At 51.6% G+C, this 22,113-nt stretch overlaps 1 protein-coding gene across 13 annotated transcripts in view; it reads right to left on the bottom strand.

Annotated features, from left to right (window-relative positions):
- Positions 1 to 3,510: 3,510 nt before the first annotated feature.
- Positions 3,511 to 22,113, bottom strand: part of SMARCA4 (SWI/SNF related, matrix associated, actin dependent regulator of chromatin, subfamily a, member 4) — a 101,893-nt gene continuing 83,290 nt past the window's right edge. For 10 of the 13 annotated variants that reach the window (XM_030935339.1, XM_030935345.1, XM_030935346.1 and 7 more), the window contains 5 exons: positions 7,170 to 7,278; positions 6,637 to 6,738; positions 5,643 to 5,775; positions 5,341 to 5,483; positions 3,511 to 4,001 (listed from right to left, as the gene is read on the bottom strand). In XM_030935339.1, the coding sequence (XP_030791199.1) occupies positions 3,969 to 4,001; positions 5,341 to 5,483; positions 5,643 to 5,775; positions 6,637 to 6,738; positions 7,170 to 7,278 (520 nt within the window). In that variant the 3' untranslated portion in view covers positions 3,511 to 3,968. The remainder of the gene's footprint in view (positions 4,002 to 5,340; positions 5,484 to 5,642; positions 5,776 to 6,636; positions 6,739 to 7,169; positions 7,279 to 22,113) is intronic. The other 3 variants (XM_030935343.1, XM_030935350.1, XM_030935352.1) reach the window with 1 other exon arrangement.

Below are 22,113 nucleotides of genomic sequence, written 5' to 3'. Positions count from 1 at the left end.
GCCAAAGCTATTGAAACAAACAAAATGAGGATTTTCCCAAATGGTGGAGTGAGGATCTTGGCAAATCCTCTCCCTAAAAGCAACAGTAAGCTTAAGAGAACTGTCCAAAGCAACCATCCCGGGACTGTGAAGATCTGGTCAAAGGTGTTCACCCGGTGAGGACATGTTTATTCCAGAAAAACTACCAAGTGGCAGAGAAGAGCAGTAGGAGGTGATTTCTGCCTGGGGCTGCTCCTGGCCTGGGACCCCAGCTCTAGCCAGGCCATGGAAATCAGTGGCCTCACTGCTGGAGGGCCTCACTGTTGGAAGCTGCAGGGATCTCGGTGCGGAGTGAACGGGGAGGGGAGGGCCAAGGTCATCAGCTGGCCTAAGGTTGAGACTCCAATTGGGCAACAGATTGGTAAACTAGCCAGAAATGAAAAAGGAGGTCCAGCTGGCCCCCGGTATCCATAGGGGTTTGGGGGGCCAAGTGCAGGCCAAGACAACACATATGCCCTGGAGAGAGCCCGATGCACGTCTCCCTGCCCAACAGAGCTGAAGTGCATGCCCTAATAGGAACCACAGGCAGAAAGCAAAGGTAGGGCCAGTTTGCAAACTGCCTGGGCAGAGCCACTGACTCAGCATTTGGGCACAAGTTCTGACCAACCACCGACTGATGTCTCAGCTCGGCTGACCCAGGGGTGACTCCTTCTAAAGAAAAACGAGAATTGGGCCGGGCGTGGTGGCTCACGCCTGTAATCCCAGCATTTTGGGAGGCCGAGGTGGGCAGATTGCTTGAGCCCAGGAGTTCAAGACCACTGTGGGCAACATGGAAAAACCCTGTCTCTACCAAAAAAAAAAAAATTTTGCCAGGTGTGGTGGCACAAGTCTGTAGTTCCGGCTGCTCGGTAGGCTGAGGTGGGAGGATGGCTTGAGCCCAGGAGGCTGTAGTGAGCTGAGATTGCACCACTGCAGTCCAGCATCAGCAACGGCACAAGACCTTGTCTCCGAGGGGAAACATACAAGAAGAAAAAGAAAGAAAGAAAGAAAAATGAGAATTAAGAACAAAACAAGGCCGGGCGTGGTGGCTCAAGCCTGTAATCCCAGCACTTTGGGAGGCTGAGGTGAGCAAATCACCTGAGGTCAGGAGTTCGAGACCAGCCTGGCCAACACAGTGAAACCTTGTCTTTACTAAAAATACAAAAATTAGCCAGGCATGGTGGTGGGTGCCTGTAATTCCAGCTACTCCAGACACTAAGGCGGGGGAATCACTTGAACCCGGGAGACGGAGGCTGCAGTGAGCCAAGATCACACCACTGCACTCCAGCCTGGGTGACAGTGAGAGACTCCATCTCAAAAACATACAAAAATTAAAAACAAATAAATAAAATACAATGTCTACTTTCTGACAACAAAAGCTTGCCAGACATGTGAAGAAACAGGAAAGTGTGACCTACGCTGAGGACAAAAAGGAGTCAAGAGAACCTTTCTATGGAAGAACGGGTCCGGACGCTGGACCTAAAGCCTTCAAAGCAGCTACTAAAAATAGGTTCAAGCTGGGTTGTGCATGTCTGTGGTCCCAGATACACTGGAGGCTGAAGAGGGAGGATCATCTGAGCTCTGGAAGTTGAGTTATGATCACACCACTGCACTCCAGCCTGGGCAACAGAGCAACACCCTGTCTTGATTTAAAAAAAAAAAAAGTAGGCTGAGGCAGGAGGGTCACTTGAGCCCAGGAGTTCAGACCACCAGCCCAGGCAACAAAGCAAAACATTATCTCTACACACACACACAACAATTAGCCCAGTGTGCTGGTGTGCACCTGTGGTCCCAGCTACTTAGGGGGCTGAGGCAGGAGGATCACTTGAGCCCAGGAGGTCAAGGCTGTTATGAACCGTGATGACACCACTTCACTCTAGCTTGGGTGACAGAGCAAGACCTTGTCTCAATTAAAGAAAAAAAAAAAAAGGTTCAAAGAGCTAGAAGAAACCATATTTCAAGAATTAAAGCCAAGTATGACCATAATGACCCACTAATAATGGCTCTTAATGAACAGACAAAAATGATAAGAATTCAAATTAGTTGGGTACGGTGGCTCACATCTGTAATCTCAGAACTTTGAAAGGCTGAGGCGGGTGGATTGCTTGAACTCAGGAGTTTGAGACCAACCTGGGCAACATCACAAAACCCTGTCTCTACCAAAACCAAAAAACAGAAAACAAAAATAGGCTGGGCGCGGTGGCTCAAGCCTGTAATCCCAGCACTTTGGGAGGCCGAGACAGGCAGATCACGAGGTCAGGAGATTGAGACCATCCTGGCTAACATGGTGAAACCCCGTCTCTACTAAAAAATACAAAGAACTAGCCAGGCGAGGTGGTGGGTGCCTGTAGTCCCAGCTACTCAGGAGGCTGAGGCAGGAGAATGGCGTGAACCCGGGAGGCGGAGCTTGCAGTGAGCTGAGATTCCGCCACTGCACTCCAGCCTGGGCGACAGAGCGAGACTCTGTCTCAAAACAAAAAAACAAAAAAACAAAAATTAGCTGGGGGTGGTGGTGTGCACCTGTAATCCCAGCTCCTCAGGAGACTGAGGTGGGAGGATTGCTGGAGCTCAGCAAGCAGAGGTTGCAATGAGCAGAGATTGAGCCACTGCACTCCAGCCAAGACTTACTGTAAAAAACTCAAAGCACGGTGGCTCATGCCTGTAATCCCAGCACTTTGGGAGGCCAAGGTGGGTGGATCACTTGAGATCAGGAATTTGAGAGCACCCTGGCCAACATGGTGACACCCTGCCTCTACTAAAAATACAAAAATTAGTGGCTGGGCACAGTGGCTCATGCCTGTAATCCCTGCACTCTGGGAGGTTGAGGCGGGTGCATCACCTGAGCTCAGGAGTTTGAGACCAGCCTGGCCAACATGATGAAACCCCATCTCTACTAAAATACAAAAAATTAGCTGGGCATGGTGGCGCACCCTGTAATGCCAGCTACTCAGGAGGCTGAGGCAGGAGAATCGCTCGAACCTGGGAGGCTGAGGTTGCGGTGAGCCGAGATCATGCCACTGCACTCCAGCCTGGGTGACAGAGACTTCGTCTCAAAAACAAAACAAAACAAAAAAACAAAAACTCAAATTACGTTCTGGATTTGAAAGCCCTCCGTGACCACCTGGGCTTCCATTACGCCCTGAGCTTCCTGCATCATGACCCTGAGAGCTCTATGTGGCATCTGCCCATTTCTGTGAGGGTCTCCCCAACCCAGGCTTGGCCACGGACAGGGTAGGGACGGAGCTGCCTGCTCCCTGCACTATAGGTCTCAACTGAACAAATGATGGAGACCTGCAGCGGCAAAGGCCACATATGTGGCCAGGCAAGTCCTCTTCCCCTGCCAGGGTCTCAGTATCCTCCTCTGTGAAACAGGCCCCATGGGCTCTGGTGCCAGGAGAAGGACAGGGACCTGGACATGAGGTGGCCCCCACCACTCCTGCTGGCAGAAACCCCGGGAGCCAGGCATGAGTCCACCTGCAGGCAAGGCTGTGAGTTTTGTTGTTGGTTTAATTTATTACTGTTTGACATCCAGTGACACTGACATACCCTCGCCGGGCCCCCGGCGAGTCTGACCTGTCCAATAAAATACAGTACGAGGAGTGGACGGTGACGCACATGCATCCACGCTTAACTACAGTGACTCCAAACTGCGGCGCAACAGTACTGCCAGCAAAGGAAAAGAAAAACAGGTATCGCGTGTTCCCCAATTCGGAATTCTCTCTCTCTCTCTTTTAGACAGTTAATGCTGTTACAAATGCTACTGATGCCAGGACAGGGCCAGTCACAAACAGTCCTACAGCTTCTCAGCTGTATAAATACGGAAGATTCTTTTGTTTATACAGTTTTACCCCAAGTCTGAAACTACGACTGCCACTACCCGTTACTGCTAAGGCCTATGCCGTCTCGGCTCTGGAACGAAGGGCTCGGGGTCGAGACTGGAATGTCGGGGCTCAGTCTTCTTCGCTGCCACTTCCTGAGCGGTCCTGGAGAGGGGACAGGAGGAGACAGTATGCGTTGGCTGCCCCGTTAGGGCACTTTGCCAGGGGCCTGCCAAGTTTTAAATAAACTAGCTCAAGAAAACACCGATGCCGGCAACAGAAGCTACTGCAGCCATAGCCACGCCTGAACTTCATGTTTCTCTAGAGGACCAGTCCCTGTGACCACACTCGGCCATCTCGGGATCTGCGAGGCTCCATGTGTCTTCCCTGCTCTGTCCCATGTCACCTCCCTGGCCCTTGGCCCCTGACCTACAGCTTCCAAACCATCTTGGCTCTTCCTAACTGTGAAAGATCTTTGCTCTTTCATATAAATTTTTTTTTTTTTTTTAAGACAGGGTCTTGCTCTGTTGCCCAGGCTGGTGTGCAGTGGTACTGTCACGGCTCTCTGCAGCCTCGACCTCCCAGGCTCCAGTGAGCCTCCTGCCTCAGTTTCCCAAAGTGCTGGGATTACAGGTGTGAGCCACTGTGCCCAGCCTATAAAACCTTTTTAAACGGCCTAGCATGGGCCATAAAACACCTTGCTCTGGCTTGGGCAAGAGAGACACCATCACAGCCCAGACCCTCCTGCCTGACACAGGGGCCACCCCTCCCCATGAGGACTTCAAGAATGTCCTCAAGGGTCAGTGCTTCTTTTGTCAGACTAATTCCTAGGCACTGAAATTTGCTTCTTCTGTGCTGACAAAATGGCATTCACCGGGCTTCAATGGGAGCCAGGCCTGAGTGGGGGCGGCGCCCTCATCCATGCAGCCTCCTTGCTTTGCATAAGAGGAAACTGAAGCTTGAGAAGCAAAGTGACCTGCCAGGTCCCACAGCCAGAAGGACCAGAGACAGAGGTGAAGATTATTTAAAGCCAGCAAGTGGATCTGCTCAGGCTCCCGACTGTCCCCCAAAAACTATCCACTGTGGGTTTGGCGTTTCTGCCCATTCTCTACCACACTGAGAAGACAGGGCACTGCCTGGTGGGTCCCCAATCCTAGCACCTCCCACTTGACCCTAATCAAGCCCTGGCCTGCCCGGCCTCAGCCCAGGAGCCCTGGTGCTGTGGGACCGCCTGTTGCCTGTCTGAGACCTCATATGTCCTCCCAGTCCCCAGACACCCACGGGTACTAAGAGTTGGTTCCAGGGTCACACAGGCTTGGGTTTGAGTGGCAGCCCTGCCACATACTGGCTGTGTGACCTGGGGTCAGCCATGGCAGGTGAAGCCTCAGTTTCCCCACCCGCAGCATGGGGGAGTGGGAGGACCACCCCGCAGGGCTGTCCTGTCAGGGCCCTGGGATGCCTCCCGCCACCCACCAGCCCTGCCTGCTCGGGGGCCCGACCTCACCTCCTCTTGTTCCTCATCACTGTCGTCGTCACTCACGACCGGTTTGGCTCGGGACCCTCGGCTTGGTCGCCGCCGGCCGCCCTTCAGCCGGTCCTGTGCTTTCTCCTTCCGGCCAAGCTTGATCTTCACTTTGACAGACCGAGCTAGAGGGGACCAGGAGGGAAAGACAGCCTTGAGCTCTGGGAATGCAGCACCCTCACAGCAAGGGGCGTCTGGGAGCCAGGAGGGCTGTGAAAAGCTGTGGCCTTGGGGGCTCTCCGGCCAGCGTGAACCCCAGCATCCTGAACTCCCCCGGGACTCACATTCAGATTCAGAGCCTTCCTCCTCGCCCTCTTCCTCCTCCTCACTCTCCTCGCCTTCACTGTCATCCTCCTTCTCGATTTTCTGCCGCACGCTGGTGAAGACCGACTGCAAGACGATGGAGTCTTCATAGATCTGGGCGGAGACACCAGGGGCTTGAGTGGATGGGCCTGACTGGAGGGTTGCCTGCCCGGCCCTGGCCCCAGCCCCAGCCCTGTGTTGTCCCTGGACAGCTGATCAGTGGCCAGTGCGAGCCTCAGTGGGTCGGGGCTTCAGCCCACCCAGGGTGAAAGGCCCTCCCCATAATCTTCTTCCACGGGTACCCCAGAGAGCATCAGGCTTCTGAAATGCTCCAGGGTGAAAGGTCAGGCACACTGGTTTGGGAATGGCTGCAGGTGCCTCCCTCCTGCAGAATCTCTGAGGTCTGCAATAACATTAGAAATGCATGTCCCTTGTTGAAGCCAGCATCTTCCCCAAACGCATCAAAGTCAAGTACTTTTTCTGAGAGGCATCAATCCCAAACACACTTAAGAAAAGTTTGCCAAGTTGAGGCTGTGTATGTGTCAATTCTATCACAGGAAAGAACACACCCATAGGATTCCTCTGAAGAGAGTGTGCCCCAGGGAATTTAAAACAAAATTCCAACAGACAGAGGACTCTGAGTCTACTTCTTCTGTTGTGCCTATCTTTATTTTCGTTGGTAAATACGTACTGCTTTTGTAATTGCTAAAAAATCCCAAGTTGTTGGAAATTTAAATTTTTAAAAAAATTTTTTTAAAGACAGGGTCTTGTTACGTTGCCCAGGCTGGTCTTGAACTCCTGGCCCCAAGTGATCCTCCCGCCTTGGCCTCCCAAAGTGCTGGGATTACAGGCACAAACCACCACAGCTAGCGGGAAATGTTTTTAACCCATCAATTCAGAAAGGAAGCAGGGGCGGGTTGGTTCAAAGCCCAGCTGTAGGAGTGGCCCATCCCCATCCCTCAGTGGTGCCCTCACCAGGGAGCCCTCCAGGTTGAAGGTCTGAGCGTTCTGGCACAGCAGCATGACGTCCTTCTCTAGGTCGTTGAGGCTGCGGTACTTGTGGTTGCGGATGCGCTCCTGCAATGGACGGGACGAGCAGGTCTTACCTCAGGACCCCGCCTCGCCTGCCCGCAGGTCTTGCTGTGTGCTGGGGACCCCACGGGTCGGTATTCCTCGCGCCTATGAGGATGTGGCTGAAGCCCCAGCCTTGGTAACCTGGCCCACCAGGCATGGGAACTGCATGACTGAGGCCCAGCACTGAGTGAGCAGGACCTTGAAGGAACACTCAACACCGACTGCTCACTGACATCCCACAGGACACCTCCAACCCTTACAAGGAACCCCAAAAGCCCACGACCAGGTCCCTAACCAGGCAGCCCAAGGCCCTGCCCAGGCAGTTTCTGGTCATTCTGCCCACACACCACAGCTCTCAGATGGGGGTGCCCCTGGGTCAGACTCCCCCCCCTCCCCCGGGCAGATGCACGGCACAGGCACAACGTCAGTGTTACCTTTATCTTCTTGAAGTCCACGGGCTTGCGGATGAGCTCGTAGTACTCCGGCAGCTCCTTTCGCGAGGGCAGCTGGATGAAGACCTCGCTGAGCTGACGTCCACTGCTGCTGCAAGGCAGAACCGGCGGGCGTCACCCCCGGGCCCGCCCACCCGGGAGCCCCTACCCCGCCTCAGCAGGTCCCCACATTGTTTGAGGACAGAGAGGATGAGAAATTCAAACTTGGCTCAGGAGCTATTTCTTGCACATTTTTTTTTTTTTTTGAGATGGAGTTTCATTGCCCAAGCTGGAGTGCAATGGCGAAATCTCAGCTCACTGCAACCTCCACCTCCCAGGTTCAGGCGATTCTCCTGCCTCAGACTCTGGAGTCACTGGGATTACAGGCGTGTGCCACCATGCCAAGCTAATTTTGTATTTTTAGTAGAGACAGGGTTTCTCCATGTCAATCAGACTGGTCTCAAACTCCTGACCTCAGGTGATCAGCCCACCTCAGCCTCCCAAAGTGCTGGGATTACAGGTGTGAGCCACCACGCGTGGCCTGCACATGCGCTTTCTTGTAGCTTCTGGAACATTCCCCAGTGACAACCACACACACAGGCCTGTGACGTGGTTTTTTTTTTTTTGAGACGGAGTCTCATTCTGTCACCAGGCTGGAGTGCAGTGGTCTGATCTTGGCTGACTGCAACCTCTGCCTCCAGGGCTCAAGCAATTCTCCTGCCTCAGCCTCCCGAGTAGCTGGGATTACAGGTGCCCACCACCACACCCGGTTAATTTTTTTATTTTTAGTAGACGGGGTTTCACCATGTTGGCCAGGCTGGTCTCGATCTCTCGACCTCATGATCCGCCTGTCTCAGCCTCCTGAAGTGCTGGGATTATAGGCATGAGCCACTGCACCCGGCCAATACATTTGTTTTTGAGACAGGGTCTTGCTCTGTTGCTCAGGCTGGAGTGCAGTGGTGTGATCATGACTCACTACAGTCTCAACCTTCTGGGTTCAAGCGATCCTCCCAGCACAGCCTCCCAAGTAGCTGGGACTATAGGTGTGCACTACTAGGCACAGCTAAAATGTTTTGTAGAAATAGGGGTCTATTTTCCCCAGGCTGGTCTCAAACCTCTGGCCTCAAGCAATCCTTCCTCAGCCTCCCGAAGTGCTGGGATTACAGTCAGAAGCCACTGCACCTGGCCTGGGATGCATCTGGATCTCCGCTCTGTCCTCACTGGGGACTGATCTAACCCCCTGAACACCACCAGAAGCGCCGTCGTGTACTCGGCACAGCGGCGGTGATGAGACTCTACCAGGCCTCGTGCACAGCACTCCCAGCTCTTACCAGGTCTTGTCCATACCTGAGCCTGGCTCAGGAGGATGGGGTGGGTGGGGACAGAAGCTCTGAGAGCTGACCTTGCTCTGACAGAACCCAGACCGCAGGCTGGGAAAATGAGAACGCATGGCAAATGCACTCTCCCCTCTGCTTTGGCCCAGAGGAACGGCCTGTCCAGGAAACGGCCCTAAGCAGGAAGCCATCAGGCGGATGAGGCCTAAAAGTGGTCAACGGAGCCTGATGGGAAGAAGGAGCTGAGTTTGAGTTCTGATAACTCCAGCTGCCTCATTAGCACCGCTTCTATCCTTACGTTCTTTTCCAGAAAATCCCAGAGGGCAGGGCAGCCCGCTCATGCCACTGGCTGGCCCCACCGTCTGTCTGGGTGTCCTGAGTGCTCCTTGTCTTGTTTCTGTTTACTGTCCTGGAAAATGGCAGCGACAACATGGTGGCTTCCTTGGTTCTGTCGCTGGGGGGTCCTGATGTCACCAAGGGCCAGATGGACCAGGCCTGCCTCCAGGAGGCTGCCCGCGGGCGGGATCCCAGAAGGCCTCCTGCTTCTCTGGTGTTTGTGTGCATCACGAAGCTCCTGACCTGGCTTCTAAAACGAGAGCCTCCTGAGATGCAGATGTTACACACAGGAGCCAGAATCCTGTCCGTCCACCTCCCCTGGACTTGACAACCGCCATCATCCCCTCCTTGCTGGGCCAGTTACACCTTACGCACACTAAACTCTGAAGCAGGCAGCTTGGACAGCCTGCTGTGTCAGGCCAGCTGTGTTGAGGGAAGTCGAGGTGGGAGTGAATTTCCTGGCCTGGCCACAGCCCGCCGTGAGCCTCTGCCTTCCAGGGCTGTCCTTCTCCAGTGCGTGCTCATGAAGTACATTACATCTCCCCATCTCCTGCCAGGAAGTGTTTTTGGTCCTGGGTGTGGGACCAGCTGGTCCAGCATAGGAGCACATAAACTTCTAAGCCAGCGTTCCCATCGTGGGCCCTTCTTGGAGGCACAGGCTTCCTTTTTCTTATGCACAGGCTGGTGGCCGGCTTGGCCACAGGCAACTGTTGGTAAACCTGGTCCACAGGCTCAGAAAAGAACACGCAGCAGAGGTACTTGCTGCTTGGTGGCCCTGGAGAAAGACACGACTCCCCTTTGAATTGGGAAGCGTGTGTCCCATCTGCAGCTCAGGCAGAGCAGGCCTGTACCTCTTCCCTCTCCTAAGCCGGCACATCCTGTTCTCCACGCTATGGAATTTTTTAAGCAAAGAGCTCTCCTCTCTCTTCACAATGGCAGCATCCACCCTATACCTGTTACACTGAGGCACATCAAGAGCTGCGCCTTACGCTGTGAAGCAGGATGTGCAGCACAGGCAGGAGCAACAGAAGAGCCCCAACGCGATATTCTCTTCTATGAAAAGCAGTGCGCTCTGCCACTTTCCATTCTATTACGTTTTTTAAAGAAATGCCAGTTGTAGGCCAGGTGCAGTGGCTCGTGCCTGTAATCCCAGCACTTTGGGAGGCCAAAGTGGGAGGACTGCTTGAGCCCAGGAGTTTGAGACCAGCCTGGGCAACATGGCAAAACCCCATTTCTATTTCACTGAGGGAAAAAAAAAAAAGCCAGTTTTGTGATCCACTCAATGCCGTTAGTGGCCAGCACAGTGCAGACTCTTGGCCTGAAACGCCCTGCCCTGTGGCCATGGGGGGCTTGCTGCACACTGTGGCCCTTGCCCTGGAGGGCAGCTCCCTATGCAGGCAGTGCAGGAAGTAAGACCCCAGGACGGTGACAGCAGAAGGCTTAATAATAGCACCCCGCCACCCCAACACCACCTCCATCAGGCTAATGAGAAACAGCTACAGGCCGCAAAAAAAAAAAAAAAAAAAAAAAACACAAGGTGCGGCTGGGCGCGGTGGCTCACGCCTGTAATCTCAGAACTTTGGGAGGCTGAGGTGGGTGGATCACGAAGTCAGGAGTTCAAGACCAGCCTGGCCAAGATGGTGAAACCTGTCTCTACTAAAAACACAAAAATTAGCCGGGTGTGGTAGCAGGCAGCTGTAATCCCAGCTACTCGGGAGGCTGAGACAGGAGAATCGCTTGAACCTGGGTGGCAGAGGTGGCAGTGAGCTGAGATCGCACCATTGCACTCTAGCCTGGATGGCAGAGTAAGACTCAAAATACAAACAAAAACAAAACAAAGGTACAAGAGCACCCCCTTCCGGACCTCTAGGAGAATTAGGTTCTGGATGAATAAAGACCACCCAGGGGCTGGTTTGAGGATTCCGCTCTGGTGCAGAGTTCCCCAGAGGTCCTGTCCTCAGGCTTTGCTGCAGCAGGCGGGGTGCCGAGAGCCTCCCTCACCTCTATATTAAAGAGGGACATGCCGCAGCCTCCCCTCACTTGGAATAAAACCCGGAGTCCTCCAGACAGGTGCCATCACCTTTGATGTCAGTGCCCCTAGCTAAGTAAGCTCTCACGCTCGTGTCAGGGCCTACAAAGGGGATTCCACTCCCCATGGGAATTTGGGCTCTGTCCTCATCTCAGGGCAAACATCGCCTCCTCTGACCCCCACACATACCCCAGCCCACACCTCTTAATATCTGACTTAACACCAACGCACAGATCTTTTTTTGAAACAGAGTCTCGCATTGTCGCCCAGGCTGGAGTGCAGTGGCGCATCTCGGATCACTGCAACCTCTGCCTCCCAGGTTCAAGCGATTCTCCTGCTTCAGCCTCCCAAGTAGCTGGGGTTACAGGCGCACCGCCACACCTGGCTAATTTTTTTATTTTTAGTAGACATGGGTTTCACCATGTTGGTCAGGCTAGTCTCCAACTCCTGACCTCCTGATCCATCCACCTTGGCTTCCCGAAAGTGCTGGGATTACAGGCTGAGCCACCACGCCTGGCCCAACGCACAGATCTTTAGCATGAGGCTAAAGATGTGCTCCTGTCAGTCCTTCCCCCAGGGGTGATCCTGGGCCGAGGTTGACCGCTTCTTGAAGTTGATGATGCAGAAACACACAGGGGAGCCCCCAAGCCTGGAGTGGCTTCCTACCTTCCCACTGTCCCTGTTGCCCAGTGGAGCGACAGGTCCTGAAGTGGGCACATACCAGCCATGCCCAGTTCCCGCTGCTGAGCATCTGGGCTGTGCCCAGGGTTGGAAACCAGGAAGCAAGTGTCTGTGGATACTCAGGTACAAGTGTTTAGTTTGCAGTTCTCCTGGGAATTTATCTGGGAGAAGATACTCTGGGTCACAGGGTGGGGAAATGCTCTACTTAGTAGATACTGAGCCAGCGTGAGCGGTGCTCGTCCTTGCAGCCATTCTACAACGTGGCCCTAAACACGCTTCCTTGTTGTGCAGAAAAGTCAAGCACCGTTTCACAGGCTCTTCCAAGCAGCGCCTGTTCCCATCTTTGGCCCATTTCCCTCCCTGGGGAGTCCTTTGTTGGATGCATTATTGCAAACATCTGCTCCAGTCTAGGAACTGACTGTTTATTTTCTCTCTTTTTACAGACACGGTTTTGTTCTGTTGCCCAGGCTGGAGTGCAGTGGTGCCATCCTAGCTCACTGCAGCCTCCAACTCCGGGGCTCATGAGATCCTACTGCCTCAGCCTCCCAAGTAGCTAGGACCACAGGCACATGCCACAACGCCCGGCTAATTTTAAAAATATTTTGTAGAGATGGGGTCTCACTATGTTGCCCAGGCTGGTCTCAAACTCCTGGGCTCAAGGGATCCTCCCATATCAATCTCCCAAAGCACTGGAATTACAGGTGTGTGGCACTGTGCTCAGCCCAGTGTAAATATTTGAGGCTTGTTGGGCCTGCCTCTGTTGCAACTGCTCAGTTCTGCTGCTGTTCCATGAAGGGAACCATAGACAATGCAGAAATTGGTGGGATTTGGCTGCATTCCAACAAAACATCATTTATCAACACTGAGATTTGAATTTCGCTTTTTTTTTTTTTTTTTTTTTTTGAGATGGAGTCTCACTCTGTCACCCACGTTGGAGTGCAGCGGTGCAATCTTGGCTCATTGCAACCTCCGCCTCCCGAGTAGCTGGAAGGTGGCACCCACCACCACGCCTGGCTAATTTTTGTATTTTTAGTAGAAATGGGGTTTCGCCATGTTGGCCAGGCTGGTCTGGAACTCTTAAGTTCCAGCAATCCGCCAGCCTTGGCCTCCCAAAGTGCTGGGATTATAGGCGTGAACCTAGGTTGAACGTTTTGACACGTTATAAAGTATTATCTTGAGAATTATTTAGACTTACAGCTGTGACACAGAAAACATTCTGACTCATGCATCAGGGAGTGAAAGGAAGTTCACCAGTGAATCTGTCAATGAACGTGGTCTGAAGGCACCTCCCTGCGGGCCAGGCATAGGCTTCCAGTAAAGATAGAGGTGCCAGGAGCTCCGCTGAGGGGTCTGTGCGTCAAGGCTGTCACCTCGCTACAGGTTATGATGTTGATGCCTTCCAATGCACCAATATTTGTAATAAGCTGATAGATTCTAACAAGCCAATACCACACCCGGGGACACCTACTTCTTATTATGGGTTCAATACAGTTGAACAATGAAATCCAAGTTCAGTTTCATTTGTTGAGACAGGGTCTCACTCTGTTGCTCAGGCTGGAGTGCAGTGGTGTAATCTCAGCTCACCATAGCCTTGACCTCCTGGACTCAGGTGATCCTCCTGCTTCAGCCTCCCAAGCAGCTAGAACTACAGGATGCCACCATGCCCAGCTTTTTTTTTTTTTTTGTATTTTCTGTAGAGATGAAGATTCACCATGTTGACCAGGCTAGTGTTGAACTCCTGGGCTCACGTGATCTACCCACCTCAGCGTACCAAAGTGTTGGAATTACAGGCATGAGCCCTGCGTCTGGCATGAGTTCAGTTTTTTGTTTGTTTGTTTGAGACAGAATCTCCGTCACTCAGGCTGCAGTGATGCAATCTCGGCTTACTATTACCTCCGCTTCCCGGGTTCAAGTGATTCTCCCAACTCAGCCTTCCGAGTAGCTGGGACTAGAGGCGTGTGCCACTGCGCCCAGGCCCCAAGTTTTGTTTTTTCCCTTTTTTTCTTTTTTGAGACAGAATCTCGCTCTTGTCCCCCAGGCTGGAGTGCAATGGCGAGATCTCAGCTTACTGCAACCTCTGCCTCCCGGGATCAATCGATTCTCTTGCCTCAGCCTCCCAAGTAGCTGTAATTATAGGCGCCTGTCACCACGCCTGGCTAATTTTTGTATTTTTAGTAGAGACGGGGTTTCACCATGTTGGCCAGGCTGGTCTCAAACTCCTGACCTCATGATTCACTCACCTCGGCCTCTCTGGCCGAGTGCAGTAGCAGCCAGCCCCTGCCAGACTCAGGCCAAAGCTGTCACCACGAATTGGCAAGGCAGCAGCTCAGGCCCTGGGCTGGGGACCATTGTCCCCTCTCACAGTGCACAAGGTGCTGGCCTCTGGGCTATGTGCCTGGCCACGTTATTTCAGTCAGGCCCCTGTGCTGCAGATGTGGAGACTGAGGCACAGAGACAGGTGTGGAGCTCAGATCTTCACCGTACTCAAGTCCCTCCTACAGTAACCACAGGGCTGCTGCCTCCAGGTAGTGTGAAGTGGGAATGGAACCCAGAGGGCCCGCCTGGTGGGGCCAGAGCTTTGTGAGGCTTAGCTGCGGCAGCCTGGACCTGTCTCCGTCTTTCCAAGCTGCCTAAGCATAAACTGCAACCATTGTGCCTCTCTAGCCCTGAGGCTGTGCGCATGTGTCTCCTGATCGCAGCAGAGGCATCAAGTTCAACACCATTGTCTACCATGTAGTTTTTTGTTTTGTTTTTTGTTTTTTTTTTGAGACATAGTCTCACTGTCACCCAGGCTGGAGTGCAGTGGCGCGATCTCAGCTCACTGCAACCTCCACCTCCCAGGTTCAAGCGATTCTCCTGCCTCAGCCTCCCGAGTAGCTGGGATTAAAGGCATGTGCCACCATGCCTGGCTAATTTTTTATTTTAATAGAGACGGGGTTTTGCCACATTGGCCAAGCTGTTCTCAAACTTCTGACCTCAAGTATCCGCCCGGCTCCGCCTCCCAAAGTGCTGGGATTACAGATGTGAGCCACTGTGCCTGGCCTGCATGGTCTTTATTGTAGCAGCATCTCTGCCCTATCACTGTCGCAGGCAGGCTGGCGGCGTGGTCTTCAGCAGCCTGCCTGCTGAACCCACGTGGAGCAGCAGATGCCCTTCTCTGAGCCCTTACCAAGCACACCAAGGGGATGCCCCCTGACACACATGCGGCCTTGACACTTGGACACAGAGCCCCAAATGCCTCAGCCACCAGCTGCCGACTGCTATAAAGAACCCAGGGAGGGAGGCGGAGATTGCAGTGAGCCAAGATTGTGTCACTGCACTCTAGCCTGGGCTACAGAGCAAGACTGTGTCTCAAAAAAAAAAAAAAAAAAAAAAGAACCCAGGGAAGAAGGTATCAACTGGCAGTGCACAGCCCCACAAGTCTGAACCTGACCCACAGTCACAGCGAACATTTCTGCATGTTCTGATTTTAAAGTAAAATCTCCTACATGCAACTTAATTTCTTCATTCTGGTTTCGATTTCTGGCAGGTTCCTCAATGTGGTTTGAAATTTCAAACCACCAAGGAGAAACGCCCTTGGCTGAGGGCAGGTGTGTGGCCCAGGGCCCCTGTGAGGCCCCTGGTGCTGGCACAGCCCCGCTCAAGCCCCTAACCTCCCTCCAGCCTCTGCAGGCACTGTGTCCTCTCTGCCTGGGACACTTGTCCCTCTCCTCCCAGTGGACACTGCTCACGCTTCCTGTTCTGCTTATGTGGCCCTTCCCACTGGAGCCACCACAAGTCCCTGGACAGCAGAGGCCAGAACTGCCCACATGGTACCACAGAACACTCCAGCCTGTTCCCACTGTGGCCCCTGAGCAAGAGGAGCATGTCATTGCACTCTGTGTACACAATGTAAAGGACAGTGGCTGTGAAGGCCGGCAGTGCCACACTCCGGGGCCTGGGAAGGAGGGGTCTTATGGCTGTGAATCTGACTGCAGAGGAACAGAGTAAAAGCTTTCCAGGCAAGACAACCGGACACGTATGATGAGGTCATCACAGAGGTCACATCAAACACAATTCTGCTGGTATAAAATACAAACTAGGGGGCTGCAGGTATCTCCAACGATCAAAAACAATATTCAAAAAGACTCCACCTGACAGGAAGGGCGTCCCTGCCTCTCCAAAAGGGTCTGGCCCCAACACAGCAGCGGGTGCTCAGCTGAACCACTTCTGACCTCAGATGTCACCACCTAGAGGGACCACGTGGCTCCCACCTGCAGTTACGGGCACATTCTCCAGCTTGGAGAGGCAGGCTCAAGACACCGAATCCAGAGGACAACGTCCTGTGTTCACTCTTTGAATTGTCAGAACTCAGGTCTACACAGACACCCATCTCTTTTCAGGCTTCACATTTAACTCAATTACAGAGTTGAACTAATTAGGGGGTTCTGGAAAGCAAACTAAACAACAAAAATTCCGGCCAGGCGTGATGGTGGTGCGCACCTGTAATCCCAGCTACTTGGGTGGCTGAGGCAGGAGAATCGCTTGAACCTGGAAGGTGGAGGTTGCAGGGAGCCAAGATCACGCCATGGCACTCCAGCCTGGCTGACAGAGTGAGACTCTGCCTCACACACACAAAAAAATCCAATTAAAAATAAGTTGTCTTTTCTTTTCTTGGAAAGGAGCAATTGAAAGTTAGAGACAAAAAAGTGAGCTGTTAGCTGTGTCTGACTTTATTCCATTCAAGCTCTTCTCAGCCTGGTGCAGCTGTGTGGGGCCAAGGAAGGGCCGAGTGACATGAGCACCACCTGCCATGCAGTTGGTAGCGTGGAACCTTCCAGGAGTCTGAGAGATGTGTCATACAGAATGTAACTTCTAGCCAATGATGGGCAAATAATAATAATAATAATAATAATAATAATAATAATAATAAAGAATGTAACTTCACCCCAAATGAGGTCTTTTGCCTAGAGCTACTGGGAGGTGATCTCTGGGCACTTAGAATGTCACACCTAATGGGTGTCTTTGTTTACATGGGGTCTGGAACCAGTCCTAGGTTGGGGCTTTGGGCTATTTAGTTTCTGCTCGACCTGCAGAGGGGCTCGAGATGGAGGTCAGTCATGTGGGTAGCCAGCTGTGTCTTTGTGACCAAGTCCCAGTAAAAATGCTTGACACAGGGTGGGTGTGGTGGCTCACGCCTGTAATCCCAACACTTCGGGAGGCTGAGGCAGGCGGAGCACTTAAGGTCAGGAGTTTGAGACCAGCCTGGCCAACATGGTGAAACCCCATCTCTACTAAAAATACAAAAATTAGCCAGGTGTGGTGGCGCAAGCCTGGCCTGTAACCCCAGCTGCTTAGGAGGCTGAGACAGGAGAATCACTTCAATCCAGGAGGCAGAGATTGCAGTGAGCCGAGATTGCACCATTGCACTCCAGCCCGAGTGACAGAGTTAAAACAAAACAAAACAAAACAAAACAAAACAAAACAAAACAAAACAAAACAAACTCTGGACACGGAGGCTTCTCTGGTTGGCAATGCTCTTTGTCAGCGTCACCAGGAACATGAGCGCTGTCTGCAACTCCACAGGGAGGAGACAAAGGAAAGTCCTGTGTCTGGAACCTCAGGATCACCTCAAGTGATCCGCCCACCTTGGCCCCCAAGAGGCCTCATACACCTCTTGTCTTGGTTGATTTTAATCTGTAGCCTTGCACTGTAATAAATCATAACTGCAAGCGTAACAGGCTGAGAATGACGGCACTTGAGGGTGATCTTGCGGACTTTCCCCAAACTGTGCAACAGGGTGGACCCTGAGTTTGTTTTCCCTCATAGCTTCAAATTTAGTTAAGAATATCAGAAATATCCATTAACTACACCAATTTTGTATCCAAACATCATGTTTGAAATTACTGCTAAATGGAGGCAGCTTTTCTTTAGCTTTTTTTTTTGCAACAGGGTCTCACTCTGTCACCCATGCTGGAGTGCAGTGGGGTGATTATACCTCACTGTGGCCTTGGCCTCTTGTGGTCCTCCTGCCTCAGCTTCCTGAAGAGCTGAGACAACAGGCATGCACCACCACTCCCGGCTAATTTTTGTACTTTTTGCATAGGCGGGGTCTCCCTATGTTGTTCAGGTTGGTCTCGTATTCCTGGTCTCAAGGTATCCACACACTTCAGTCTTGCAAAGTTCTGGGATTACAGGCGTTAACTGCCACGCCCAGCTGAGGCAGCTTTTCAATGACTATCTTTCTTGAGTTGATGTGCCCTATGTGACGTTTTCCTGTGCAAATCACATTACAGTGAGTGGACAGACCCACACCTGCTGTGCTTCCAGCACTAAGGAGGCTTTCTTTAATAGTCATCTTTGTTGTCCTACTTGTAATTCCAACATAAGTTACTCCCAGTCTAATGTGCAACCCCCAGGTCTGTGAATCCATCCATTCCAGGAAGATGTGAGGTTAAATTGAAAACATAAATCAAATCCCCCACTGAGGCACCCTCCCACATGGGTCCCAGATAAGACAGGAGCACTGCTGTGTGACTGAAATGTCAGTGTTCTTCTCAAAACAGGTCTCAGAATCTCTACCAGAATTGCATGTCCTGAAACAGAATAGTTTCGATAAAGCAGTCACTTAGCAATAAGAGCTAGGATTTGGGTTTTTTAATCTTTTTTTTTTTTTTTTTTTTTTGAGATGGAGTCTCGCTCTGTCACCCAGGCTGGAGTGCAGTGGTGCAATCTCGGCTCACTGAAAGCTCTGTCTCCCGTGCTTATGCCATTCTTCTGCCTCAGCCTCCCGAGTAGCTGGGATTACAGGCACCCGCTACCATGCCCAGCTAATATTTTTGTATTTTTAGTGGAGACGGGGTTTCACCGTGTTAGCCAGGATGGTCTGGATCTCCTGACCTCATGATCCACCCGCCTCAGCCTCCCAAAGTGCTGGGATTACAGGTGTGAGCCACTGCATCTGGCCTTTTTTTTTTTTTTTTAAATAGAGACAGAGTCTCACTATGTTGTCCAGGCTCATCTGAAACCCTAGGCTCAAGTGATCCTCTGCCTTGGCCTCCCAAAGTGTTGGGATTACAGGCGTGAGCCACCACGTCCAGCCTGTACTGTTGTGGCTTTTTTGGGACAGGGTGTCACTCTCGTTGTCCAGGCTGGAGTGCAGTGGCACGATCATGGTGCACTGCAGCCTCGACTTCTCGAGCTTAGGTGATCCTCCCACCTAAACCTCCCGAGTAGTTGTGACTATAGGCAGGCACCACCATGCGTGGCTTATTTTTGTATTTTTCGTAGAGATGGTTTTTCACCACATTGCCCAGATTGGTCTTGAACTCCTGGGCTCAAGAAATCCACCCACCTCGGCCTTCCAAAGTGCTGGGATTACAGGCATGAGCCACTGTGCCCAGCCGAAAGTTTTAATTTATTGTATGATTTATCATCAAATCTTACACAGGCCAGAAGACTGACTGTAGCAGCTGGGAGCCATTTCCTCTTTTGTCAGATGATATACAACTAAATATGACTCTAAGAGGGCTCTTTCTGTGAGTCTAAAACAAAAAACAAATGGACTAACATGGACATACTTTTTTGTCTGAAAATATTCAGGGTCTTATAGGTTGAGCATGCTGTTTCTGTCTTTTTAAAAACCAAGGTGGAAGGCCGGGCGCAGTGGCTCAGCCTGTAATCCCAGCACTTTGGGAGGCCGAGACGGGCAGATCATGAGGTCAGGAGATCGAGACCATCCTGGCTAACACGGTGAAACCCCGTCTCTACTAAAAAAATACAAAAAAAACTAGCCGGGAACGGTGGCGGGCGCCTGTAGTCCCAGCTGCCTGGAGCCTGAGGCAGGAGAATGGCGTAAACCCGGGAGGCAGAGCTTGCAGTGAGCTGAGTTCTGGCCACTGCACTCCAGCCTGGGCGACAGAGTGAGACTCCGTCTCAAACAAACAAACAAACAAACAAACAAACCAAGGTGTAATGGAATGCAGAGAAGTGTACATATCTCATGTGTACACCTTGGCGAATGTACACATCATATACACATCCAGATCTATAGAGAGAATATCGCCAGTATCCTAGAAGGCTCGTCATGTGGCTTTCCTGCTAATTCCCTCTCTCAAGGTAAGCACTGCTTGGCAGCCATCACTGTGGATCCGCTTCTGACCCTCACAGAACTGGAGGCACACAGTAGGCCCTCTTTAGCGTCTGGCTTCTTTCACTCAATAATATGTAAGCTTCTTCCAGGTAGCAGTTTTCAGGTAGTCTGTTTTCATAGCTATTTGGGGCCCTGTACAATTAGGCCCCCACTGATCCATGCCCCTGTAGATGGACACTGGGCTGATTCCTGTTTTGGGAGATGATGAGCAAAGTGGCTATGGCCATGTCTGGTCTGTGTGGACATGTACTCAGCTCTCCGGGGTAGAATGAGGGCTGCAGGTTGCTGGGTCAAAGGGCATGTACAGGTTGAGCCTCAGAAAATATTGTCTTCTGCAGTTTGATGGTTAAAAACAAGCAAAGCAAAACAGAAGAGACCGCCAAAGAGCTGCATACTCCTACACGCAGGGTGTGAGGTCAGACTGCTTCAGACCTGCCAGCACTGACGGGCATTCGGCCATTCTAGGGCGCGTGCTGGCGCGAGTCACTCTGGTTTTAACGATCATTTCCTTGAAGTCGTGATGCTAATGCAATGATGTGAGCGCCCTTCCCTACACTGATTAGTCCTGGGATGTGCTGTGTAAAGAGGTATCTGTTCCCGGCTCTTGCCCAGCTTTAAATTGTGCTGTCGTTTCTGAATCTACGAGGAGTTTTCACTGTCTCCATCAGCGTGTCCATTAATAAACAGATGTTATTAATTTTAGTGAAGTCTAATTTCTCAATTGTTCGTGATTAGTGGCTTTTGGCTTCTGTGGAAGAAATCGATGCCTATTCACGAAGATTTTCTCCTGTGTTTTCTTCTAGAACTTTGTTTTACCTTTCATGTTCTTACATCTACAGTCCATGTCACGTGGATCCAAGTGCATGGGGTGTGTGTGTGGGGGGGCGGGGGGTCAGGGCTCATCCTCTCTATGTGGATACCCAGGAGACCAGTGTGATGGAGACGCCCGTGCTTTCCCCACTGCACTTCAAGGATCTTCTTCAGATTGGTAATGTTAAGTTTCCCTCACAAGAATATCATTCCAAATAAAACATGGGGAGGGTCTGTCATTGTCATTAGATTTTCGAAAATTCTGTTTTTTTTGTTTTTTGTTTTTTTTTCAGATATTGTCTCACTCTGTCACCCAGGCTGGAGTGTAGTGATGCAATCTTGGCTCGCTGCACCCTCTGCCTTCTGGGTTCAAGTGATTCTCGTGCCCTGCCTCCCGAGTAGCTGGGACCACAAGCACTCATCACCATGCCCGGTTCATTTCTTTTTTTGTATTTTTTTGTAGAGATGAGGTTTCGCCATGTTGACCAGGCTGGTCTCAAACTCCTAACCTCAAGTGATCCGCCCACCTAAGCCTCCCAAAGTACTGGGATTCACATGGGCCACCATGCCTGGCCCGTATTTTAAAAAAGTATTCTGTATTTATTTTATTTTTTTTAAGAGACAGGGTCTCACTTCATCACCCAGGCTGGAGTGCAGCTGTGTGATCACAGATCACAGTAGCCTGGACCTGCTGTGCTCAAGTGATCCCCCCACCTCAGCCTCCCGAGTAGCGGGGACCCCAGCCATGCGCCACTGCCCCCAGCCGTATCCCACACTTTAAGTAAGTTAAGTCCTCCACTCGCTTTCCTCTTTGAGGACTTAGCCTTGGAGTTAGGTTTGTAAATTAGAGTCAATATTTTTTTTCTCAATACTGACAACACATGACATTTTCAGATCTGGCATTGAATTTGAAAGTCTCTTTTCCTTCATCATCTGTTTCTCTTCCAATAATAAAATAACCTTTTTTTTTTTTGAGACAGACTCTCGCTCTGTCACCCAGGCTGCAGTGCACTGATGTGATCTTGGCTCACTGCAACCTCCGCCTCCCGGCTTCAAGAGATTCTCCTACCGCAGCCTCCCGAGTAGCTGGGATTACAGGCGTGCACCACTACACTCAGCTAGTTTTTGTAGTTTTAGTAAAGAAGGGGTTTCACCGTATTGGCCAGACTAGTTTCAAACTCCTAACCTCCTAAGCGATCCGCTCAGGCTAGTTTCAAACTCAAACTCCTAAGCGATCTGCCCGCCTCAGCCTCCCAAAGTGCTGGGATTACAGGTGTGAGCCACCGTGCCCAGCTAAAAGAACCTTTTAAAGCAGTATTTGTTTCTGGAGTTGAAGTTTTGCTCTGTCACCCAAGGCTGGAGTGCAATGGTGCAATCTTGGTCCATAGCAACCTCCACTTCCTGGGCTCAAGTGATTTTCCTGTCTCAGCCTCCTAAACAGCTGGAATTAAAGGCGTGTGCCACCACGTCCAGGTAATTTTTTTTGTATTTTCAGTAAAGATGGGTTTTCACCATGTTGTCCAGGCTGGCCTCGAACTTCTGACCTCAAGTGATCCTCCCACTTCAGCCTCCCAAAGTGCTGGGTTGACAGGTGTGGGCTACCACAGCTGGCCTTAGGCAGTAATT

The sequence above is a fragment of the Rhinopithecus roxellana genome, chromosome 8 (assembly GCF_007565055.1).
Source record: "Rhinopithecus roxellana isolate Shanxi Qingling chromosome 8, ASM756505v1, whole genome shotgun sequence".
Lineage (NCBI taxonomy): Eukaryota > Metazoa > Chordata > Mammalia > Primates > Cercopithecidae > Rhinopithecus > Rhinopithecus roxellana.
Note: the sequence above shows the minus strand (reverse complement) of the source record. Positions and strands in the feature narration are given on the sequence as shown.